At 44.0% G+C, this 25,858-nt stretch overlaps 1 protein-coding gene across 6 annotated transcripts; it reads left to right on the top strand.

The window, feature by feature from the left end:
- The first annotated feature begins 2,628 nt into the window (after positions 1–2,628).
- On the top strand, positions 2,629–24,208 carry mtg1 (mitochondrial ribosome-associated GTPase 1). Of its 6 annotated transcripts, none has more exons than XR_010451157.1 (12): positions 2,629–2,877; positions 9,675–9,741; positions 10,876–10,978; positions 12,810–12,896; positions 15,388–15,444; positions 19,366–19,456; positions 19,576–19,637; positions 19,732–19,828; positions 21,082–21,163; positions 21,322–21,430; positions 21,656–21,834; positions 23,642–24,208. XR_010451157.1 is itself a non-coding variant. In XM_064932005.1 (11 exons), exons 1-11 carry the CDS (start codon positions 2,775–2,777, stop codon positions 21,773–21,775), a joined length of 978 nt encoding a protein of 325 aa, XP_064788077.1. In that variant the 5' UTR covers positions 2,629–2,774; the 3' UTR covers positions 21,776–21,988. The 6 variants fall into 6 exon arrangements, 2 of the variants coding, with proteins under 2 accessions (XP_064788077.1, XP_064788079.1); XR_010451158.1 differs by having other exon boundaries at positions 23,221–24,208; XR_010451160.1 differs by lacking the exon at positions 15,388–15,444.
- The last annotated feature ends 1,650 nt before the right edge of the window (positions 24,209–25,858 follow it).

The raw sequence follows: 25,858 nt of genomic DNA, 5'->3' as shown, positions 1-25,858 counted from the left end.
GAGTTTTTCCTAGCCACTGAGCTTCTACACCTGCATTGCTTGCTGTTTGGGGTTTTAGACTGGCTTTCTGTACAGCACTTTGAGATATCAGCTGATGTAAGAAGGGCTAAATAAATTTGATTTGATTTAAGAAACATTCAAAGTACTTAGTAAAGTGTCTGAGTACTTATGTAAATGTAATATTTCTTTTTTTTCTATTATATCAATTTGCTAAAATTTCAACAAAACTGTGTGTCATTATGGGGTATTGTGTGTAGCTTTATGAATTCACTATGTGTGTGTGTGTGTGTGTGTGTGTGTGTGTGTGTGTGTGTGTGTGTGTGTGTGTGTGTGTGTGTGTGTGTGTGTGTGTGTGTGTGTGTGCAGAAGTATGTGGGATTTTATCATTGAACATGTATTCCAAAATCATGGACATTAATATGGAGTTGGTCCTAAACACAACGTGTAATGTGTTGTTCCCATGTTTTATAAGCTCAAATAAAAGTATCCTGAAATTTTCCTTATACACAAAAAGCGTATTTCTCTCAAATTTTGTGCACAAATTGGTTTATATCCTTGTTAGTGAGAATTTCTCCTTTGCCACGATATCCTTCCACCTGACTGGTGTGACATATCAATAAGCTAATTAAACAGTATGATCATTACTCAGGTTTACCTTGTACTGGGGAAAATAAAAGGCCACTTTAAAATGTGCAGTTTTGTCACAAAACACAATGCCACAGATGTCTCAACTTTTGAGGGAGTGTGCAATTGGCATGCTGACTGCAGGAATGTCCACCAGAGCTGTTGCCAGAGGAGTTAATGTTAATTTCTCTACCATAAGCCGCCTCCAACAATTTTAGCAGTACGTCCAACCAGACTCAACCGCAGACCACGTGAATGGCGTCATGTGGGCGAGCAGTTTGCTGATGTCAACGTTGTGAAAAGAGTACCCCATGGTGGTGGTTGGGTTATGGTATGGGCAGGAAAAAGCTACAGACAACGAACACAATTGCGTTTTATCAATGGCAATTTAAATGCACAGGAATATCGTGACAAAATCTTCAGGCCCATTGTGAGGCCCATTTATTTTAAGGCTTCTGTCACCAACAGATGCATATATGTATTCCCAGTCATGTGAAATCCATAGATTAGTGCCTAAAAAATGGTAAATTGACTGATTTCCTTATATGAACTGTAACTCAGTAAAATCTTTTAAGTTGTTGCATGTTGCATTTATATTATTGTTCAGTATACATTTTACCAAAACAAGTATGATTCTTCATGTTCTGACCAATTCAGTGGGCTTTTTCTGTAACATGTCATTAACATTATATCCCCCAAAAAATATTTCATAATCTAATGCGCATCCCATAATAAGCAGGTGCTGCTTTCTCGCAGCAACTTTTGAGGATTTTAAATGTTGTTGTGGTCGTCTACAAAGTGTTTCCACTGGTCGCAAAAAAAATAAATTAAAATGACACGAGCTGAATTAAATGTAAAAGGACATTGAAAATAAAAGGCTTGCGGTATGCTCAGTGCTCCGCTCCGTTGACATTTCAGATACGCTTGTTTTTGTGAGAAATCTTTGAACAACAGAAATTTTGCATTCATATGAAAAGTGTATACTAAAATATTAAAATACTACATGTCATGTCTCAGAATCGATAGCTATCATACCTCTATATCGTTTTATGTCCATTGGATTTGAGAAGAAAGATTCATTCACCAGAGTTCACCGGACGTGCTACCTGTCCCAGGACTGCTGTTTTCAACTCTCGAGAGACAGCAGGAGTGGTAGAGATACTCTCAATGATCGGCTATGAAAAGCCAACTGACATTTACTCCTGAGGTGCTGACTTTCTGCACCCTCGACAACTACTGTGATTGTTATTATTTGACCATGCTGGTCATTTATGAACATCTTGGTCATGTTTTCCTAGCCATCGTGCTTCTACACCTGCATTGCTTGCTGTTTGGGGTTTTAGGCTGGATTTCTGTACAGCACTTTGAGACATCAGCTGATGTACGAAGGGCTATATTAATACATTTGATTTAAATTCAACAGTGAGCCTGTCACTTAATTCTCGCAGAGCATCCAGCCATGATCCAATGCCCGTTTCCTGATTTTTGACCAATTTTTTTGATCTGGCCTCTGTTGCTTTAGTCATCCTAATTTTGGCCATCCTACAAGGATACATTTTAGTAAACACTCTTATCCAGAGCAACTTACATTTGCAGTTAGGGTTAAGACATGGACAATATTTTGTTCACCTTTGGGATTCTAGGCTACCTGCTAACAATTATTTCTGATTCCCCCCACCTCCACCTGTTCTCTATCCCTATGGGGAACTCCAATCACTTTTGAATGGATTATGATAGAGACATGAGGTTTGGACCACTTGTTTTCTTAGAGGAGTATATATTCTACACAATTAAGATCTTTGTTTACCCATTGTTCAAAATATGCGTTTTCGATTGGACACCCTAATATACTGTATATAAGTTGTATTATTAGCTATGAGTATTATTTTTATGATTATTGGTATTTTTATGATGATTATTATACGGTATAAGTCTGACATTTAGTGCCTAAAGAATAATTGTAATAGCGGAACACAATCGCCGTGACAATAGGGAAAGTCGGGATGTAAACAGTGTAACACCAATGTGAACATGGCTTCAGTAAAATCTTGTCAATGACAGAGGACTTCAAGACCAACGATTTACATATACACATCATTGCTTCAGATACGTGAAAGAAACTAATATTTCGTTTTTTTTAAACAACAAATATGAGGCTTCATCAGATACTCCGCAATGGAGCAAACTTCAGGACGGTCTTTGACTTCGGCGTCAGAGAGGTTGCCCACTGGTTCCCCAGACATATGGCAAAAGGTTGGTGAGCACTCAGCTAACGTTACGCGCGTGAGCGGTCTGGTCAGCGTGTTAGCTAGCGAGGCATCTTTATGTCAGTTGTTGGCTATATCTAACTAAACGCTTGTAATTAACTAACTATGTGACATGACTTATGAGAGATCACAAAATGAATACAGAATCCAATAAAGCAAAAAGTCAACTAACTAGCATAGTTCGCTAGCCCAGGTTTCTAACATAATTCTAGTAGCCTGGGCAGCCCCCCCACCCTCCTTCGCGTGAACGCGCACGCACTCAAATCTTCAATGCTGCGACTTGCTTGCTAGTTGAGATTTCTGCTCTTCACCTCGTTGACAGTTTAGCCTACGTTTCACTGATCGTAGTAGCAGAAAGCATTTTTTTACTTCTGTCCTTTGATCGCGGGGGAGGCACTAGTAATGTCTGCAGTTTTCGGTTTGGCTATTTGTTTCAAGTGTATTCGTCTAAATAAGTCCCTTTGCCAAAATTCGTCATCTCCCATTTCTTATTCGACGAGAAGTTGTTCTGGAATGCTTATCGCTTGCCTACATTTTACTCCCTCCTCTATGTTTAATATAACACATACATTAATTATTAGTTTCGGTTGCCTATCCTGACGTGAAATGTGTTCTATAGAAAGTATTTGACTCTGATGCGTGCCAAAGAAAGTATTTGACTCTAGTGCCAAAATTAAGGAAATTAGAAGGGGAGGTGATTTCAGCAAGGCAATTTTCTTGCCTGCCAAAATTCTCCCCGCCCTTCTATATTGGGACTGCAAGGCCTGGCACACTTCAGAATCATTTTGGTAGCTCATGTTGACCTGTAGTGTGTGCCACATAAAGTATTTGACTCTAGCCACAAAATGGAGGAAATTAGTAGGGGGGAGTATTTCGGCAGGCAAGAAAATGGCCTTGCCGACCCCCCTAATTTCCTTAATGGGAGGGTGCTTCCATTGCGACAACCAGACCAGGCCGTGGACTCTTCTAATGGATGCAGAGTCCTTGGGGCTAGACCACTATCCAGAGATGGATGACATGGTGGTTGCCATGATCCTCCTTGACAAGGAGATCGTTGGCAAGGTGCCTCACCTCATACCAGGACCTGAAAAAGTAAGCGAGGAACAGCTGCAAAGAACTTTCGGGAATCTCTCCATCACGACGTGCCTCAAATGTGGTTATGATGCTGCAATCCTACCTGTAAAATACTGTATGTAAATATAAGATGAGTAATGCAAGATATGTAAACATTGGTGGCAATATTAAAGTGACTAGTGATCCATTTATTAAAGTAGCCAATGATTTCAAGTCTGTATGTAGGTGTTCGTGATGGCTGTTTAACAGTCTGATGGCCTTGAATGGTGACTTCATGCCACCATCTTTGGCTGGCACATTCTAAACTGCCACCGACAGTTCAGAAAACATTCTTGGAGCTCACCTTCACGCCAGGTTCCACCTTTGGGCCAGGGGTCAACAATACAGGAAGACTACAAAACTGCACAAAGGCAGTGAGACTTTGCAGGAGTTCTTGCCGAATGTGCGCCCTACCGCTCCCCCACGGAGGAGCTGGAAGACAGGGCAGCGTGTCGAGGGTGGCACAGCAACGTCTTGGCCCCCCTCCTCCACCGCCGAGACTGCAGGGAAATGAGAACCAGCGTTTTACACCCCGACAGCAGGACAGGCGCCGTGACCACCCTTACAAGCTGCGGCATGCAGCTAAAGGTGGGCGGGCCCAGGCAGTCCTTTTGAGGTGTCTCTCCCAGGCCCAAAGGGCAAACTGGGAGAGGCAGGTGGTATCCCTCCAGGACTGTACTGGGCACAGTCCTGAGTAGGGATGGGTACCGAAACCCGGTATTAAACGGGCCCCGGGGCTAAATTATGAAATACTGTAGTATCGATAAGCTCCGACATTGTCGGTTCTGCTTTCGGTACTGGAGAAATTAAGAAAATACATTTCCTATTTATTATTGCTACATAAACGTTATCGTGCACATTTTCTCACCAACCGTTTCTAATTTGCAATAAGATTAAGACATTCGTCTATGATGCGTTTTTGCTATTCCCAAACGCTACAGCACACACAGCAAGCACCCTGCTCTTAGTGACCATGGCGGAGAGAGCTAAACGTTAAAAAGTGTGGTTACACTTCGCCAGAGTCGATGCTGACTGCTCGTTGCCACTAGTGCAACAACACTTTTGCTCGTTGTTTCCACCCTTACAAGCAATATGTCCAAACATCTATGTTTATGTTTATCTATTATGTACAGGCAGAGAGATGCAGTTTGACTGCTTAGCTCGTAGTTCATCTCTTGTTGCCCGGTCTACTTTAGGTATGTATGCTAGCAGTCTAGAGCCCACACACTGGAGTTAACTCAATTATGCGAACATGTGTTCATGATCAAAAGCAGCCATTAGCAAGCTGATTGTTTAGCTATGGGTGCATTCATAAATTCAATCACACATTTTAAAAATGTTGCCAATGTTTTGTTAAACTTGAGGCTACAATGAACCAATCCACTCCTCCCTCTCATACCGCTGGTCCAAGCCAAAGACCAGCCCAAAGCCCCTTCACGCTGGCAGCTAGTGGGAGGATGACTGAGGAGAGGGTGAATGAGTGCCACCTAGCCATGACCAAGTTCATAGTAAAAGGCCTTACACCCCTTTGCAACAGTGGAGTCCAAGGTCTTTCGGTAACAGTCTGTCAGTAAATATTGAGTTGTATTAATTTTTAGGATATAGTAGTATAAAAGGGTTGTATGTTAGTCCTATCACTCCACAATACACAACAACACAACCCCAAATATACCCCTCCCTCCAGGAGTTACCTCAGTGACACATTCATTCCTACCTAGTATGGCGTAGAAAAGGCCAATGTGATCACTGAGCTGAAGGACGTTCCAAAGCTGGCTATCACATCATCACTCTGCCCCTCCCTCAACACTGGGGCCCCACAAGGGTGCGTTCTGAGCCCTCTCCTGTACTCCCTGTTCACCCACGACTGCGTGGCCACGCACGCCTCCAACTCAATCATCAAGTTTGCGGACGACACAACAGTGGTAGGCTTGATTAGCAACAACGACGAGACGGCCTACAGGGAGGAGGTGAGGGCCCTCGGAGTGTGGTGTCAGGAAAATGACCTCACACTCAACGTCAACAAAACTAAGGAGATGATTGTGGACTTCAAGAAACAGCAGAGGGAACACCCCCCTATCCACATCGATGGAACAGTAGTGGAGAGGGTAGTAAGTTTTAAGTTCCTCGGCATACACATCACAGACAAACTGAATTGGTCCACCCACACAGACAGCATCGTGAAGAAGGCGCAGCAGCGCCTCTTCAAACTCAGGAGGCTGAAGAAATTTGGCTTGTCACCAAACGTCTACAGATGCACAATCGAGAGCATCCTGGCGGGCTGTATCACCGCCTGGTACGGCAACTGCTCCGCCCACAACCGTGAGGCTCTCCAGAGGGTAGTGAGGTCTGCACAACGCATCACCGGGGGCAAACTACCTGCCCTCCAGGACACCTACACCACCCGATGTTACAGGAAGGCCATAAAGATCATCAAGGACAACAACCACCCGAGCCACTGCCTGTTCACCCCGCTACCATCCAGAAGGCGAGGTCAGTACAGGTGCATCAAAGCTGGGACCGAGAGACTGAAAAACAGCTTCTATCTCAAGGCCATCAGACTGTTAAACAGCAACCACTAACATTGAGTGGCTGCTGCCAACACACTGACTCAACTCCAGCCACTTTAATAATGGGAATTGATGGTGAAATGATGTAAGCCACTTTAAACAATGCTACCTAATATAATGTTTACATACCCTACATTATTCATCTCATATGTATACGTATATACTGTACTCTATATCATCCACTGCATCTTTATGTAATACATGTATCACTAGCCACTTTAACTATGCCACTTTGTTTACATACTCATCTCATATGTATATACTGTACTCGATACCATCTACTGTATCTTGCCTATGCTGCTCTGTAGCATCACTCATTCATATATCTTTATGTACATATTCTTTATCCCCTTACACTTGTGTATCTGACAGTAGTTTTGGAATTGTTAGTTAGATTAGTTGTTGGTTATTACTTCATTGTTGGAACTAGAAGCACAAGCATTTCGCTACACTCGCATTAACATCTGCTAACCATGTGTATGTGACAAATAAAATTTGATTTGATTTGACCAGACGGAACTCGCTCTATCTAATGATAGAGAGATTCATGGAGCAGTATCCAGCGATCGAAGCAGCAGCCTTGGACCCACGACTGAGAAAAGCAATGACCAAGGACAACCTGAATCGTCTGAAGGACGAGGACTTACATAAGGCTGAGGAGTTTGTCCAGCTCATGGGAATCCTCCATACAGCCACACTGTCTGTCATGTGAAAAGAATGCCACCTGTGGACAGATCATACCCATCCTCCAAAAACTGGAAGAGCACTGGGAAGCATGAAGATACAACGCTTGTGGCAACCATCAAAGAGAAGGTATGGGAGAACCTCTCAAAGCGCTATTAGGATGAGGACATTCTCAAGTCTTCCTGTGTGAGGCCACAGCAATGGAACCCATATTTAAAGGGAGGCCGGTGAGTGACGCCACCTGGAACAGGCTGAGGAAGGCAACTGTTGAGGCCAATGTGACAGGAGCAACACCAGGGCTGTCAGAGGAGCCGGAGCAGACACACAGAGCACCAGCTGCAGCAGCAGGAGAGGAAATGGCGCAGTGGTCTAAGACACTGCATCTCAGTGCAGGAGGCATCACTGCAGGACCTGGTTCAAATCTAGGCTGCATCACATCCGGACGTGATTGGGAGTCCCATAGGGCGGCGCACAATTTGGCCCAGCGTCGTCTGGGTTTGGCCGGGGCAAACCCAGACTGACTTGCCTAGTTAAATAGAGGTTAAATACATTTTTTTTTAAATGTACAAAACAAGGAGTGCCTTGGAGAAGCTGTTCTCAGAGGAGGACAGGGAGTTGAGGTTGACAATCCAACAGGACACCCCGTCCCTCTCCCTCAGCGAGCGTGTTGGCCTAGAGGTCGAGCTCTACAAAGGCCCATGGCTGAAGAGCCTGTGATGTGGTGGTGGGAGAAGAGATACTCTGCCCCTCCCTCACAAACATTGCAACAAACTACCTCTGTACTCAAGCCTCCTTCACCACTAGCGAGAGGGTATTTTTGACTGCAGGAGAGGTCCCCACTTCTGCCAGAGAAGGCAAATATGTTGATCTTTCTCGAGAAGAATTTCTATGAACTGTTAGTCCTTTTGCAGCCTACTTGCATGCCCCACCTGTGTTGCTCTATACCACTGTATTTTCTTTTGCAAGAAAGTATTGTTTATTTAATTTGTTTTCCATCATCACAACATTAGTCTGTAATAGTGATTCGTTCAAAACATTGCTGTTTCTTTTTCTGTAAGTGATTGTTTATTTTACATTTCAGAAAATAAAGCGATGTTAATTCTGTTCTTAAATTATTATTTTTTTCATAAATGAATAACAAAAAGAACCAATAAGATTACCGTTAAAGTACCAGCTCAATAAACGGTATCAGTAAGAGTAGTAAATCCGTTAAAATCTTAACGATACCCGTCCCTAGTCCTGAGGGATACAAACTCCAGTTCCGATGCCGACCACCGTCCTACAGAGACATCTGGGTCACCTCAGTGCTCCGGTTGGAGAAACATTCTTCTCTGCAGAGAAGCAAGGCTGAGAAACTCAGGAACAATGCTAGCCTTGTAGAGCCGCTAGAACGGCTAAGTGGGTTCTACTCCACGTATTTCATAGTTCCGAAGAAGGGCGTCAGCTTTCGGATGATTCTTGACCTGCGAGGCCTCAACAAATGTTTAAAAGAGCTCAAGTTCAAGATGCTCTCGCCAACGTGGGTGTTGCGGGCAATCTTGAGCGGCCAATGGTTGACCATGCTCGACCTGACGAATGCATACTTCCATGTTCCTGTCCATCGAGATCACTAGAAGTACCACCGGTTTGCCTTCGAAGGAGTGGCTTACGAAAGTCCTCCCGTTCTGCCTCTCATTGGTGCCGCGTACATTCACAAAGTGCATGGATGCAGACCTAGTTCCTATCATGTTCCAGGGGGCATTCTAGTGCTGAACTACCTGGATGACTGGCTGGTGTGTGCAAGCTACAGCAGACAAGGATAATCGTGAAGCACATTCAAGACCTGTACCTCAACATAAACAGGGAGAAGAGAAACCTGACTCCCTCACAGACGGTGGTCTTCCTGGGGATGTTGATAGTCTCAATTCTTATGACTACACGTCTCCCTCAGGTGAGATTGGAGAAGATACAGGCCTACCTAGACCGTTTCTGGCTTAGACGAGCCATGTCCATATTAAAGTGCCTGGAAGTTACTCGGCCTACTCACGTCGGCTTCTCTGATTCCGCTGGGCCTTCACCTCAGGCCACTCCAGGCGGCTTCTCTCACCATCTACACAAGAGACGACGCAGACATCATCAGATATCGGTGACAAATGCATGTGTGTGGAATATGTTGAAATGGCACTCTCACTCCTTCCTGTTGGAGTGATACAGAACAGTCCACCGCAGGGAGCAAGTGTGCATCGATGCCTCGCTCGTGGGTTGGGGGGGTGGAATGTATCTTGCTGAGCGAAAGGATACCATATTGTAGTGCTCCAATAGCTCACATAACCGTGGTTACTCACGTAACCTTTGTTAACTTTGATACCTGTGTAACTCTCTTTTCATAGTAAGTGAAGGTTACAGTAACCCATCCTCCTCTCCTCTGGTCTCTCTTCAGGTCTGAAACAGATGAAGGCCAGTGTGAAGAATGTTGACTGCATCCTAGAAATCCACGATGCCAGAATATCCTTTAAAGGGCGATTGCTCTTCCTGTTTTGGTGTTTTTCATCAATGCTCATTAAGAAATGCTAGCGGCCTTGACTGAAGGCAAAATATAGTTTTCTTGAGTGTGGGGTTTGATGTGGGTGTGTCTTTGCCATTCAATCACAACAAACAAGGCCACGTAGTGAGTACAGCGAGATAAGCTAAGCTAGCTTTGCTATGAAGAGAACAAAGTTTTGAAGTAGAGGACTTCTCCCTTCTCATAATGGTCAGCAAATTCAGAAACGTGTAGGCTAAAGTCTGAGCTGACCTTGTCTTTAGCCAAGCTGAAAGCAGCTTGTGGGGTATTCAATGTGAACATCCCACACATCTTCCTCTGAAATGCTACATCACATAACACGTTAGCTTGATGTATTTAGCTAGCTACAGAATCATTCCCCTTTCATCTGTGGAATCATAGCCTGGCTCGCGAGCATTATCAAATTAGGTTGTATAACCAAAAGTAGCTACTAGTTAGCTAGTACTAGCTATCTACTTAGATGACATACTCACCAACACCAGTAGTTTGACGGTTGACAGGCAGCAGAAGTGACCATGTCGGTTGTAATCCATTCCTGGCCATCTGGCAATATTGTTGAAATGCATTGGAAGTTTGAACTAAATTTATGTAAGCCCATTTTCACTCCTATTTGCCGAGCTAAATGCTTGTGCTTTCCACCCATATGCAGACTTGACAACACATGTCCATGTGGCAGCTGGGGACGAACCTTCACGCCACGTGTTGTCTCTGGGCAATTGGACATCATTGGCAAAAGTGGCCATGTAAGTAATCCATACCCATCCTCCCAGTAAGACATGACGAACTCACCTACGGCTGACTTTATGACCAAATGATCCTATTTACACTTTGTATTCAATTTTGACACTATAACAAATGTTTATGGCTCATATTGATGCCACATAAGCAGTTTAAAACCAGAAAAGTTTGTTCTAAGGGGCAGTTGTGGCATACATCACTTTCCCTACCTTGCCCAATACCCTCTGATGGACTCACATCACCAACCACGGTGGCAGGATGAGTCGCCTTGTCTTGAGACCTGAAGAATTGCATTAGCTCCCAAACGAATGACAAACAAGTTTCTTTAACAGTGGAACATCCCGTTCTCGGGTAGAAACCCTCTTTTCCAGGATAGTCTGGACGTCAGACCTCATCTCCTGGTGCTGAACAAGATGGACCTGGCTGACCTGTCTGCCAAGCATGTAGGCTACTGTAGCAGATCATTGTTTTGTTTCTGTAAACTGGAAGCTTGTCTGTTTCTGTTGATGCATGACAATGTCTGACATCCAGACGGGTTGTTTTGTGTTTTTATCCAGACAAACTTGTGTGAGTGTACAGTGGGGCAAAAAAGTATTTAGTCAGCCATCAATTGTGCAAGTTATCCCACTTAAAAAGATGAGAGGCCTGTAATTTTCATCATAGGTACACTTCAACTATGACAGACAAAATGAGGAAAAAAAATCCAGAAAATCACATTGTAGGATTTTAAATGAATTTATTTGCAAATTATGGTGGAAAATAAGTATTTGGTCACCTACAAACAAGCAAGATTTCTGGCTCTCACAGACCTGTAACTTCGTCTTTAAGAGGCTCCTCTGTCCTCCACTCGTTACCTGTATTAATGGCACCTGTTTGAACTTGTTATCAGTATAAAAGACACATCAGTATAAAGTCCACAACCTCAAACAGTCACATTCCAAACTCCACTATGGCCAAGACCAAAGAGCTGTCAAAGGACACCAGAAACAAAATTGTAGACCTGCACCAGGCTGGGAAGACTGAATCTTCAATAGGTAAGCAGCTTGGTTTGAAGAAATCAACTGTGGGAGCAATTATTAGTAAATGGAAGACATACAGGACCACTGATAATCTCCCTCGATCTGGGGCTCCACGCAAGATCTCACCCCGTGGGGTCAAAATGATAACATGAACGGTGAGCAAAAATCCCAGAACCACACGGGGGGACCTAGTGAATGACCTGCAGAGAGCTGGGACCAAAGTAACAAAGCCTATCATCAGTAACACACTACGCCGCCAGGGACTCAAATCCTGCTGTGCAAGACGTGTCCCACTGCTTAAGCCAGTACATGTCCAGGCCCGTCTGAAGTTTGCAAGAGAGCATTTGGATGATCCAGAAGAAGATTGGGAGAATGTCATATGGTAAGATGAAGCCAAAATATAACTTTTTGGTAAAAACTCAACTCGTCGTGTTTGGAGGACAAAGAATGCTGAGTTGCATCCAAAGAACACCATACCTACTGTGAAGCATGGGGGTGGAAACATCATGCTTTGGGGGCTGTTTTTCTGCAAAGGGACCAGGACGACTGATCCGTGTAAAGGAAAGAATGAATGGGGCCATGTATCGTGAGATTGAGTGAAAACCTCCTTCCATCAGCAAGAGCATTGAAGATGAAACGTGGCTGGGTCATTCAGCATGACAATGATCCCAAACACACCGCCTGGGCAACGAAGGAGTGGCTTCGTAAGAAGCATTTCAAGGTCCTGGAGTGGCCTAGCCAGTCTCCAGATCTCAACCCCATAGAAAATCTTTGGAGGGAGTTGAAAGTCCGTGTTGCCCAGCAACAGCCCCAAAACATCACTGCTTTAGAGGTGATCTGCATGGAGGAATGGGCCAAAATACCAGCAACAGTGTGTGAAAACCTTGTGAAGACTTACAGAAAACTTACAGAACTTTTGTTATTGACCAAATACTCATTTTCCACCATAATTTGCAAATAAATTCATTAAAATCCTACAATGTGATTTTCTGGAGAGAAAAAAATCTCATTTTGTCTGTCGTAGTTGAAGTGTACCAGTGATGAAAATCACAGGCCTCTCATCTTTTTAAGTGGGAGAACTTTCACAATTGGTGGCTGACTAAACACTTTTTTGCCCCACTTTATATGGCCAGTCGTGCAGTAGATGAATTGGAATGGCCTCTGTATAAGGAATTGAGACCGAGCGTCCAGTGCAGCGCTGTATGTAGTCCTGATGCAGACTTGTGTGTCCTGATCTGAATGTTTTGCTCTCCAGATGATTTTGAAACAGCTTGAAAGACATGGAGTGAAGAAGGTCCTGTTCACAGACTGCCTCAGACAGAGAGATGACAACGTCAAAAAGGTAAGAGAGACTGAGAGAGATGGAGAACAACATCAAAAAAGGAGAGGGAGAGCCTGTGAGATCCTTAAAGGAAATATCCACCCAAAACCAAACATTCTCATAAATATAAATGGTGGTAAATATAACACTAATGTGTGAGAACAATATTTTTTGGGGTGAACAAATGTTTTATTTTGTTATAATAAGATTGGTAGCAACGTGAAAATTGTAGAAATCTTTTGCAGCTCAAGTCGACTACAAAACTCACAATGCTCTCTATGGGCTGGCTGGCTAGCAAGGCAGCTAGCTAGCTAAATTAACTACACACATTTAATACCAAAGAATATCAGTGACTTAGTGCAGTTTGTTTAGGCGGTTTTACAGCTATCAATTTAGGAGTGATTTTCAGTTTGATGTGCCTCGCAGAGTGGAGTACGACATTCGCAACTGCCATGCAATGCACCCTGGACTGCAGAGGCAGACAAATAGAAAAAATGTGGTGGACCCTCTATCAAATTACAAATTTCTCTAGGTAGGAATATCGCAAAAATATGATCAAATAGCTCATAGCAGAGAAGACAAACTCTCGCGTTGTGACATCGGCCAGAATTGAAATCTGACGTGTATAATAGACATTTTTGCGATCTAAAAGTTGTATTCCTATTAACTTCCAGTGTAGTGAGAGCAGTTTTACCGCAATTTATTTCACCTTTATTTAACCAGGTAGGCTAGTTGAGAACAAGTTCATTTGCAACTGCGACCTGGCCAAGATAAAGCGTAGCAATTCGACACATACAACAACACAGAGTTACACATGGAATAAACAAAACATACAGTCAATAATACAGTAGAACAAAAGAAAACAAAAAGTCTATATACAGTGAGTAAAAATGAGGTAAGTTAAGAAAATAAATAGGCCATGGTGGCGAAGTAATTACAATATAGCAATTAAACACTGGAATGGTAGATCGGCAGAAGATGAATGTGCAGGTAGCGATACTGGGGTATAAAGGAGCAAAATAAATAAACACCAGTATGAGGATGAGGTAGATAGATGGGCTGTTTACAGATAGGCTAAGTACAGGTGCAGTGATCTGTAAACTGCTCTGACAGCTGGTGCTTAAAGCTAATGAGGGAGTTGTGAGTCTCCAGCTTCAGAGATTTTTGCAATTCGTTCCAGTCATGGGCAGCAGAGAACTGGAAGGAAAGACGACCAAAGGAGGAATTGGCTTTGGGGGTGACCAGTGAGATATACCTGCTGGAGCGCATGCTACGAGTGGGTGCTGCTATGGTGACCAGTGAGCTGAGATAAAGCGTGGCTTTACCTAGCAGAGACTTGTAGATAACCTGTAGCCAGTGGGTTTGGCGAAGAGTATGAAGCGAGGGCCAACCAACGAGAGCATACAGGTCGCAGTGGTGGGTAGTATATGGGGCTTTGGTGACAAAACAGATGGCACTGTGATAGACTGCATCCAGTTTGTTGAGTAGATTGTTGGAGGCTATTTTATAGATGAAATCACCGAAGTCGAGGATCGGTAGGATGGTCAGTTTTATGAGGATATGTTTGGCAGCATGAGTGAAGGATGCTTTGTTGCGATATAGGAAGCCGATTCTAGATTTAATTTTGGATTGGAGATGCTTAATGTGAGTCTGGAAGGAGAGTTTACAGTCTAACCAGACACCCAGGTATTTGTAGTTGTCCACGTATTCTATGTCAGAGCCGTCCAGAGTTGTGATGCTGGACGGGCGAGCAGGTGCGGGCAGCGATCGATTGAAAAGCATACATTTAGTTTTACTTGCGTTTTAAGAGCAGTTGGAGGCCACGGAAGGAGATTTGTTTGGCATTGAAGCTCGTCTGGAGGTTAGTTAACATAGTGTCCAAGGAGGAGCCAGAAGTATACAGAATGGTGTCGTCTGCGTAGAGGTGGATCAGAGAATCACCAGCAGGTAGAGCAACATCATTGATGTATACAGAAAAGAGAGTCGGCCTAAGAATTGAACCCTGTGGCACCCCCATAGAGACTGCCAGAGGTCCGGACAACAGGCCCTCCGATTTGGCACACTGAACTCTATCAGAGAAGTAGTTGGTAAACCAGGCGAGGCAATCATTTGAGAAACCAAGGCTGTCGAGTCTGCCAATAAGAATGTGATGATTAACAGAGTCGAAAGCCTTGGCCATGTCGATGAATACGGCTGCACAGTAATGTCTCTTATCGATGGTGGTTATGATGTCGTTTAGAACCTTGAGCGTGGCTGAGGTGCAATGCTACGTCATACCAGATGAGTTTCTGTCTGCTTTAACGGCAGTAGCTCAGATACACATGAAATGACCCCGGGAATCGATAGATCACTCAGAGATGCACAAAAACAATATAACATTCAAAATGGGTGAACCTTTCCTTTAAGAAAGGGTGACTTTGCAGTTTGGTTTTAACAGTTCCACAGAAGACCGAGTTAGTAACATTGTGACAGCTCTCTCCTACTCTGTTAATCTTCCTTTCTGTTGTTGCAGCTGGTTCCCATGGTCACAGAATTAATCGAGAGCCAGCCACGCTTCCACCGAGAGGAGGTGAGGTCACGGCCTACAACTGATTGAGGAATGATTGATTGGCTGATTGGTTTAGATTTTGTGTTTAGAAAAAAACGAATGTGTAGTATAGGGCTACGTTCAGTCTTAGATGATAACAAATGAGAGGTTTACTACCCTAAATTCCAGTTCATTTGGTTGTCAATTTGAAGCTATGTTAGTGTGTCCAGTCTCCTTTCCATCCTCCTGGAATGCTTACGGGACCAGCCCTGAGCTCGTTTTTCAGTTGTGTTGTCCCACGAGGATCCGTTCTTGGGACACATCCTGTTCATTCTGTTTACTATCGGTCGTGTCATCAGCTGTAATGAAATCTCACTCCACTGCTATGCGGATGACAGAGCTGTATCTGAAAACTTCAACAAGTCCCTCTGCTCATCTTAACACCTGTCTTGAGGAGATAAGGGCTTGGATGAAGCAAAACTTCCTTCAACAGCAGCAAAATCACTCACCGATAACCCACCTCACAGGCAAGAACATCCCCCTCTCATCCAATGTTTACAATCTGGGCATTAAGCTTGACTCCTCTCTAACCTTCGACAATCACATCAAGCATCACTCTTATCACCAAGAACATTGCCAAACTCCGTCCCACCCTTACTCAGTCTGATGCAGAGAGGCTCTTCCATGCCTTTGTCACCTCAAGGCTGGACAACTGCAATGCACTCTTCACGGACACTGTGGTGAAGAAGGCACAACAGGGACTCTTTAACCTCAGGAGGTTGAAAAAGTGTGGCCTATCCCAAAGTGCCCTCAGTGTTCTAAAGGAGCACCATAGAGAGCATATGGTTGGGCTGCATCACAGCTTGGTACGGCAACTCCACTGTCTCTGACCGCAAGGCACTACAGAGGGTCAGCTGAACGCACCATTGGGTGCATACTGCCTGCCGTCCAGGACACCTACAATACCACGGCCTGTTCTCCCAGCTTCCATCACTCAGACATGGGCAGTACAGGAGCGTTATGGCTAAAACGAAGACTGGCCAATAGCTTCTACCTCTAGACCGTCAGGCTGCTGAATAGCTACACTACCCGTCAAAAGTTTTAGACCACCTACTCATTCAAGGCTTTTTCTTTATTTTTACTATTTTCTACAATGTAGAATAATAGCGAAGACATCAAAACGATGCAATAACACATGGAATCGTGTAAAGATGGCGCCGCAGAATATGGCTGACATTTTACATTCTCCCAACCAATTGTGCTATTTTGTATTTTTTTTGTTTATTATTTTGTCGGATATCCTGCATTCACTGGACAGGCCCAGATCCACACCTTTTGTGTGAAGAAAATATGCCGGAAAAGGGAACGCAGATCGGGATCCTTCTGAGAATCCGGAAGCGAGCGAGTAAACTCCCAATGCCTTACATTCTACTCGCTAACATCAATCATTGGAAAATAAAATTGATGACCTACTATTAAGATTATCCTACCAACGGGACATTAAAAACTGTAACATCTTGTGTTTCACCGAGACGTGGCTGAACGAAGATACAGACAATATAGAGCTAGCGGGATTTTCCATGCACTGGCAGAACAGAGACGCTACCTCTGGTAAGATGATGGGTGGGGGTGTGTGTCTTTGTCAATAACAGCTGGTGCTCGATGTCTAATATTAAAGAAGTCTCAAGGTATTTCTTGCCTGAGGTAGAGCACCTTATGATAAGCTGCAGACCATACTATCTACCAAGAGAGTTATCATCTGTATTATTCGTAGCCGTCTATTTACCACCACAAAACGAAGCTGGCACGAAGACCGCTCTCAATCAACTCTATAAGGCCATAAGCAAAGAAGAAAATGCTTTGCATTTGTGCTGGTAATTTTACTTGTCCTCATAACTGAAAAGCTTTCAATCTCTCCAACTCTTGTCCAGTCCACTTAGTTGTCAGAGTTTCGTCGCATAGATAATTCAGTCTCGATTTAGTGAAGTGAAATGGAAAACTATGTTTTGTTTAGTGTCAATTTGCCACTGAAAAATAGGTGTTTGACGAATATTTTTGTCACCCATCCTTCTTGACGAAATTAATACTGGCTCGACCGCCCTCCCGCTGGAATGCACTCACGGCACTACAGACTCTGGGCTCCTTTAAAACTGGCCTAAAAACCACCCTCTTTAGAAAAGCCTTCTCTTAGTTATAGCTGTGCTCCTTGGTGTCTTTGTCCTTGTAGCGTCAGCTGTGTTCTTTGTCAGTTGCCCTGTCTAATTGTGTCCTTATTTTGTCTGTCTTGTTTTTCTATCCTTTTCTGCATTTACCTGTAGCACTTTGTTTTTCAATGAAAAGGCGCATTAAATTCAATTTATTACCATGATTTACAAATTCACTTCAATCAGTAATTGGAGGTTAGGCTGTTACAGCACCCTGTGTGTCATGGCTGAGGATGATATAATCATAATGTTACAGTTCTGACCTGCGTCTGACCAGGAAGTTTGTTGTGTCCCACATCATTTAGTTGTCCTTTTGATCTGGTTGTGATTCATTTTATTTTGGTGTTTTAGTTGCTGTCATGAGGATTGTATGGTGAATAGAGGGGGTAAACAACGGTCTTTTGTGTGGTCTGAATTCGAGGTCTACCGATTATGATTTTTCAACACCGATACCGATTATTGGAGGACCAAAAAAAGCCGATACCGATTTAATCGGCCAATTTAATTTTATTTGTAATAATGACAATTACAATAATACTGAATGAACACTTATTTTAACTTAATATAATACATCAAAATCAATTTAGCCTCAAATAAATAATGAAATGTTCAATTTTGTTTAAATAATGCAAAAACAAAGTGTTGGAGAAGGAAGTAAAAGTGCAATATTTGCCATGTAAGAAAGCTAACGTTTAAGTTTCTTGCTCAGAACATGAGAACATATGAAAGCTGGTGGTTCCTTTTAACATGAGTCTTCAATATTCCCAGGTAAGAAATTTTAGGTTGTAGTTATTATAGGACTATTTCTCTCTATACCATTTGTATTTCATTAACCTTTGACTATTGGATGTTCTTATAGGCACTTTAGTATTGCCAGTGAAACAGTATAGTTTACGTCCCACTCCTCGCTCCTCCCTGGGCTCGAACCAGGAACACAACGACAACAGCCACATTCGAAGCAGCTTTACCCATGCAAAGTAAGGGAACAACTACTAGAAGACTCAAAGCGAGCGAGTGACGTTTGAAACGCTATTATAGCGCGCGCTAACGAATCAGCCATTTCACTTCGGTTACACCAGCATCATCTCGGGAGTTGATATGCTTGAAGTCATAAACAGCGCAATGCTTGACACAACGAAGAGCTGCTGGCAAAACGCACGAAAGTGCTGTTTGAATGAATGTTTACGCACCTGCTTCTGCCGACCACTGCTCAGTCAGATTATACGCAACGCATGACACGCTCGATAATATCTAGTAATATCATCACCCATGTGTAGTTGGCTAGTGATTATGATTGATTGATTGTTTTTTATAAGATAAGTGTAATGCTAGCTAGCAATTTACCTTGGCTTACTATTCACGTAACAGGCAGTATCCTTGTGGAGTGCAACAAGAGGCAGGTCGTTATTGCGTTGGACTTTTTAACTGTAAGGTTGCAGGATTGGATCCCCCGAGCTGACAAGGTGAAAATCTGTCGTTCTGCCCCTGGACGAGGCAGTTAACCCACCGTTCATAGGCCGTCATTGAAAATAAGAATGTGTTCTTAACTGACTTGCCTAGTTAAATAAAAAATTAAATAAAGGTGTAAAAAAAAAAGAAGCAAAATCGGTGTCCAAAAATACTGATTTCCGATGTTATGAAAACTTGAAATCGCACCTAATTAAACACCCATTCCGATTAATCGGTCGACCTCTAGTCTGAATGTGGTTACGGTCATATTATGTGGTCATGTTATGACGTGTGTTTATTCAATGTTCAGAACACCAACTTCTGTCTGATGGTGATTGGGGTGCCCAACGTTGGAAAGTCATCACTCATCAATGCTCTGAGGAGAACCAACCTCAAGAAAGGTACAACTTAACGTTACAATGAGATATATGGATTAGGATAAATCCTTGCATAGTTTTGTCATGTGCATTTCATTTAACCCTTGTTGAAGTAATGATGATCCATCTTTTTCTACCTTTAGGTCGGGGGTCAAAAGTAGGAGGGGAACCAGGCATTACCAAAGCAGTGTTGACTAGAATACAGGTGAGTGATGGTTTCACCTGTCTGTGCTCCTGTCACTTGTCTGTTTTTGTGTATATTCAGTACTTACTCAATGTTTGTGTGTTCCTCTTGTGAGGTGTGTGAGAGACCCATCATCCATCTTCTAGATACGCCTGGTGTCCTTCCTCCGAAGATACAGAGTCTGGAGACAGGCATGAAGCTAGCCCTATGTGGTGAGTACAGACTAGGTTTGGCAAATGATGTGTAGCCTCTTTCCATGACGTAGACTGACCGGGTGAGTCCAGGTGAATCCAGGTGAAAGCATGATCCCTTATTGAGGTCAGTTGTTAAATACAATCAGTGTAGATGAAAGGGAAGAGGCGGGTAAAATAATTACTTTTAATGCTTGAGATATTTGAGACATGAATTGTGTATGTGTGACCTTCAGAAGGTGAATGGGCAAGACAAAAGATATAAGTGCCTTTGAACGGAGTATGGTAGTAGTTGCCAGGCACACCAATATTTGAGTGTGTCAAGAACTACAAGGCTGCTGGGTTTTCATGCCCAACATTTTCCTGTGTGTATCAAGAATGCTGCTGGTCCACCACCCAAAGGACATCTTGCCAACTTGACACAACTGTGGGAGGCAATGGAGTCAACTTGGGCCAGCATCCCTGTGGAACACATTTGACACCTTGTAGAGTCCATGTCCCGACAAATTGAGGCTGTTCTGAGGGCAAAAGGGGGTGCAACTCAATATTAGGAAGGTGTTCTATTACATATATGGTTCTGGACCCACCTGGTCTCTGTATGCCATAGTGCTGCAGTGCCACCTAGTGGAAGCTAATATATTGTTTAATCCTTTATTTTCTCCCCAATTTCGTGGTATCCAATTGTCTCATCGCTGCAACTCCTGTACGGACTCAGGAGAGTTGAGGGTTGAGAGCCATGCGTCCTCCGAAACACAACCCAACCAAGCATTGTGTCAACTGCTTCTTGACACAATGCCCACTTAACCAGGAAGCCAGCCGCACCAATGAGTTGGAGGAAACACCTGGCGATCGTGTCAGTGTGCAATGCGCCCGGCCCGCCACAGGAGTCGCTAGTGCGCGATGGGACAAGGACATCCCTGCCGGCTAAACCCTCCCCTAACCCGGACGATGCTGGGCCAATTGTGCGCCGCCCCATGGGTCTCCAGGTCGCGGCCGGCTGCGACAGAGCCTGGACTCAAACCCAGAATCTCTAGCTGGCACACTCGGGGTGCCAGTGGAATCTAATATAACAACAGCCAATCTCTGATGTGCCTCTCACACTGTATGGATAAATATGAATTTTCCAATGCTCTCAATCATATAACAATCGAAGCATGTGTGAATTATATGGCAGCCCTTTGACACAGTGACTCCACATCAAGCCATGTGATTATCAGCAGGACATGCATTATGGCCAATGTAATGATGACTCCCTCCTCTGCTGTTACTGTCAGGAACCATCCTGGACCATCTAGTAGGAGAAGACATCATGGCAGACTACCTACTGTTCTCTCTCAATAGACTGGAGAAGTACAGGTACAGGCAAAGCATTGATTCCAATATTGTATATTGCAGCGACATTGAATCCATTGAGATACTCAAAAGTGATTTGACTGTCGCTGTGTTTTGTAATCTTGGGAGTTGAGTGTTTCTCTGTGTCTGGTTACATGAAGTGTGTGTCTGTGTGTGTGTAGTTACGTGGAGAGGTATGATCTCAGTGAGCCTAGTGATGACATCCAGCAGGTGTTGAAACGTATCGCTGTCAAACTGGGAAAGACTCAACGGGTTAAAGCCATCACTGGAGTGGGTAAGAGTAAACCATATCATACTAAATATATAGTAAAACTGTGTATTTACATAGTAAATTGTATTTACATATAACAATTTACATAGTCATTGCAGAGTAATAGTACAGTTCTTACAACTATTACAGGGTCAAGTTTTGGCATCGAGACAAATCTTTATACTTGCCTTATTAAAGGCTTTTGTAAGCTAATGGTGTATGTACCTAATCTCTGTGTTCCCTAGGTAACATCACCCTCACAGTGCCTAACTACACAGCAGCAGCCTATGATTTCATCAGAGCGTTCAGGAAGGGAGAGCTGGGACAGGTCATGCTGGACTGACCACTACCACACCACAGACTGACTACAACACAGACTGATCACTCTCTCACCAGAGACCTTGTAGGAAACTCAAGAGTGCAGGTATCCTCTCTACAGTAGACTGGTTTATCATCTCTGCTCTCTAGTCTCACCCAACACAGAGCAGCTGATCAGTAAGAATGCCGACACTGTTGTTTGTACATAATGTACCTGTTAGTGTAAATGCACACAATCATAATAAAATGTATTTTATGTACAGTGTCTTGATTGCACAACAGTTTTAAATGGGATTGTACAGTAACCGGCGAGGGGAAAGTGCTTTGGGAAGGGAGTAGTGGGTTAGGGATAGGGGGTTGATTTGGGATTGGGTGTGGCATTCGATTCATGGATGGGGTCGATTTCAATTCAGTTTACTCATTGCTTTTGTCATGAACGTTTTAGAAATAATTATGTAGCTGGCAGTCGTCACTCATTCATAGGAACAGTACAACTATTGCTGACACAGTCATGGAAAGTCAGTGTCTAAGAACTTAGTCGTGTTAATTAGCCTGCAGGGGCATAAATGTTTACCTATAAAAACCACATATTTAAGTGTGTACAGTTCACAATGTATGCTAGCGATCCATTTGATATATAAATATAGCTTCTTAGGTGTATGAGAGAGATTCGTTGTTAATGAAAGTAACTTCAATGAAGATCCCATTTTTAACAGCTCATTCTGTACACTCTAAATAATGATGTTGACTTGAGTCTGAAACAGACGGTTTCAAAAATGCTTGCTATTTCCTGATATTATGTGACCTCACATACTTTGGCAAGACGTTGGCTCATTGGCTGAGCTGGAAAATCAGATGTTTACTTGTAATTCATATTTATAATAACCAGTATACGCCTGCACCATTCTGTTGTTTGTGAACAGGACAAGCAGGGTGACACAGAAAAGCTGCTTTTTAACATACTTTAATACCTCTTTCACTCGTATTGTAATTCATTATTAGGTCAAATTGCATTCAAATCTGGAACACTGGACAGCTACTGAGACTAAGTGAGAGATTTGTCTCACAAATCATGTGATGCTGACTTGTCAATGCTCCTTTTTAACAATACCTTTTAGTTCCCACCAATGTCTGGCCATCCTGACTTCTGTCCCCGACTCTAAAATAGCTTTGCCTCCCCAGGGCAGCATAGCAGACCTGTAGAGCGAGCCGCAAGGCCCCTCTTGTCACATCTACTCCAGCTCCTCCCCTCTGGGGTTCCACCTTGCCGGTATACTAACCACCGGTCCTGGGGTCTATCAGTACGCACACCTGGCATCAATCATTCCGCGCACCTGCACGTCATCATGAGGCACACCTGGACTCCATTACCTCACTTATTACCTCCCCTTTATCTGGAATGGGCCACGGCCATCTGGAAGAGAGGAGGAGGAGCTAGATTCATATGAAGGGTTCATGGCTCTGTTTAAATGTATCTTCGATCATCCACCAGATGGCAGAGAGGTTGGCAGGGGGTCCAGACTGCTGCAGGGTACACGCTCACCTTCCAGACAGTAGCAGCATCCAGCGGCTGGAACGAGCGGGCGCTTCGTACGCTATTCAGAAGAGGACTGTGCGAGGAGGTCCAGATGGAACTGGCCTGTCGAGACAACAACCTCTCCTTGCACGCACTCATTGCAATGGCCATCTGTCACAATAACCTACTTCGGGAGCGTTTGGTACTCTCATCTCTTTCATTAAGGGTGGTCCCCGTAGGTTGGTGTGGAGCCCAACATGAACATCCCACTCTGCAAGAAACCGAGCCCCCGGTTTGTGAGGCCGTTCAAGGTCCTCCGGAGGGTCAACGAGGTAACGTATAGATTACAGCTTCCCAGTGACTACCATACCATATCTTTTCATGTCTCCCTTCTCAGGCCGGTGGTTCCTGATCTCCTAGCTGATGCTGTCCCCAACGACACCCCTCCACCCCCCCTGGACATCAACGGGAGTCCGGCCTATGCCATCAAATCCCAACTGGACTACTGACGTCGTGGGGGTCGGCTCCAGTACCTGGTGGACTGGGAGGTGTATTGCCCAGAGGAGCGGTGTTGGGTTCCGGTGGAGGACATTCTGGATCCCAACATCATCTGTGATTTCCACCTTCACAGCCTGGACCGGCCCGCTCCTCGTCCTCAGGTCTTCCGTCTGGTTGGCGTCGTCCTGCGGCTGGAGCCGCGCATCAGAGGGGCAGTACTGTCATGTCTACTCCCGCTCCTCCCCTCCGGCGTTCGGTGTCGCCGGTATACTAACCACCGGTCCTAGGATCCATCATTACGCAAACCTGCACATCATCATGAGGCACACCTGGATTCTATTACCTCCCCTATATCTGGTACTCCCTTAGGTTCCTTTCCCAGTCAGTATTTATCCTGTGTTTATGCATAGACCCTACTGTTATCTCATTCCATGTTTGTTTTATTAAACGTTTCACCTGCACTTACTTCTCGACTCACAGCTACTTCGTTACACCTCTACATAAATGCTGATTATTTAGCCTTATTAATCCATAAATAGTATAACTAATTTACTCATCTACAATATATTGTCTATGATGTAAACATATCTGAGGAATATCGTGTCGAAGATGATGACAGAGTAAATGTTGGTTCTGATTGGATCAAATCAAAGTTTTTGTCACGTGCGCTGAATACAACAGGTGTAGACCTTACAGTGAAATGCTTACTTACAGGCTCTAACCAATAGTGCAAAAAATTATTGGGTGAACAATAGGTAGGTTAATAAAACAGTAAAAAGACAGGCTTAATACCGTAGCGAGGCTATAAAAGTAGCGAGGCTGCATACAGACACCGGTTAGTCAGGCTGATTGAGGTAGTATGTACATGTAGATATGATTAAAGTAACTATGCATATATGGTAAACAGAGTAGCAGCAGCGTAAAAAGGGGGTTGGGGGGTGGCACACAATGCAAATAGTCCAGGTAGCCATTTGATTACCTGTTCAAGAGTCTTATGGCTTGGGGGTGAAAACTGTTGAGAAGCCTTTTTGTCTTAGACTTGGCACTCCGGTACCGCTTCCCATGCAGTAGTAGAGAGAACAGTCTATGACTGGGGTGGCTGGGGTCTTTGACAATTCTTAGGGCTTTCCTCTGACAGCGCCTGGTGTAGAGGTCCTGGATGGCAGGCAGCTTAGCCCCAGTGATATACTGGGCTGTACGCACTACCCTCTGTAGTGCCTTGCGGTCAGAGGCTGAGCAATTGCCTTACCAGGCAGTGTTGCAACCAGTCAGGATGCTCTCGATGTTGCAGCAGTAGAACCTTTTGAAGATAACAGGACCCATGCCAAGTCTTTTTAGTTTCCTGAGGGGGAATAGGCTTTGTCGTGCCCTCTTCACGACTGTGTTGATGTGTTTGGACCATTCTAGTTTGTTGTTGATGTGGACACCAAGGAACATGAAGCTCTCAACCTGCTCCACTACAGCCCCGTCGATGAGAATGGGAGCGTGCTCTGTTCTCCTTTTCCTGTACTCCACAATCATCTCCTTAGTCTTGGTTATGTTGAGGGATAGGTTGTTATTCTGGCACCGCCCGGCCAGATCTCTGACCTCCTCCCTATTGGCTGTCTCGTTGTTGTCGGTGATCAGGCCTACCACTGTTGTGTCGTCTGCGAACTTAATGATGGTGTTGGAGTCGTGCCTGGCCATGCAGTCGTGGGTGAACAGGGAATACAGGAGGGGACTGAGCACGCACCCCTGGGGAGCTCCAGTGTTGAGGATCAGCGTGGCAGATGTGTTGCTTACCTACCCTCACCACCTGGGGGTGGCCCATCAGGAAGTCCAGGATCCAGTTGCAGAGGGAGGTGTTTAGTCCCAAGATCCTTAGCTTAGTGATGAGCTTTGTGGGTACTATGGTGTTGAACGCTGAGCTGTAGTCAATGAATAGCATTCTCACATACAGTGGGGAGAACAAGTATTTGATTTACTGCCGATTTTGCAGGTTTTCCTACTTACAAAGCATGTAGAGGTCTGTAATTTTTATCATAGGTACACTTCAACTGTGAGACAAACTGTGAACAAAAAAACATACAATGTGATTTTCTGGATTTAAGTAATTCATTTGCATTTTATTTCATGG

This window comes from Oncorhynchus masou, chromosome 23 (genome assembly GCF_036934945.1).
Source record: "Oncorhynchus masou masou isolate Uvic2021 chromosome 23, UVic_Omas_1.1, whole genome shotgun sequence".
Lineage (NCBI taxonomy): Eukaryota > Metazoa > Chordata > Actinopteri > Salmoniformes > Salmonidae > Oncorhynchus > Oncorhynchus masou.
Note: the sequence above shows the minus strand (reverse complement) of the source record. Positions and strands in the feature narration are given on the sequence as shown.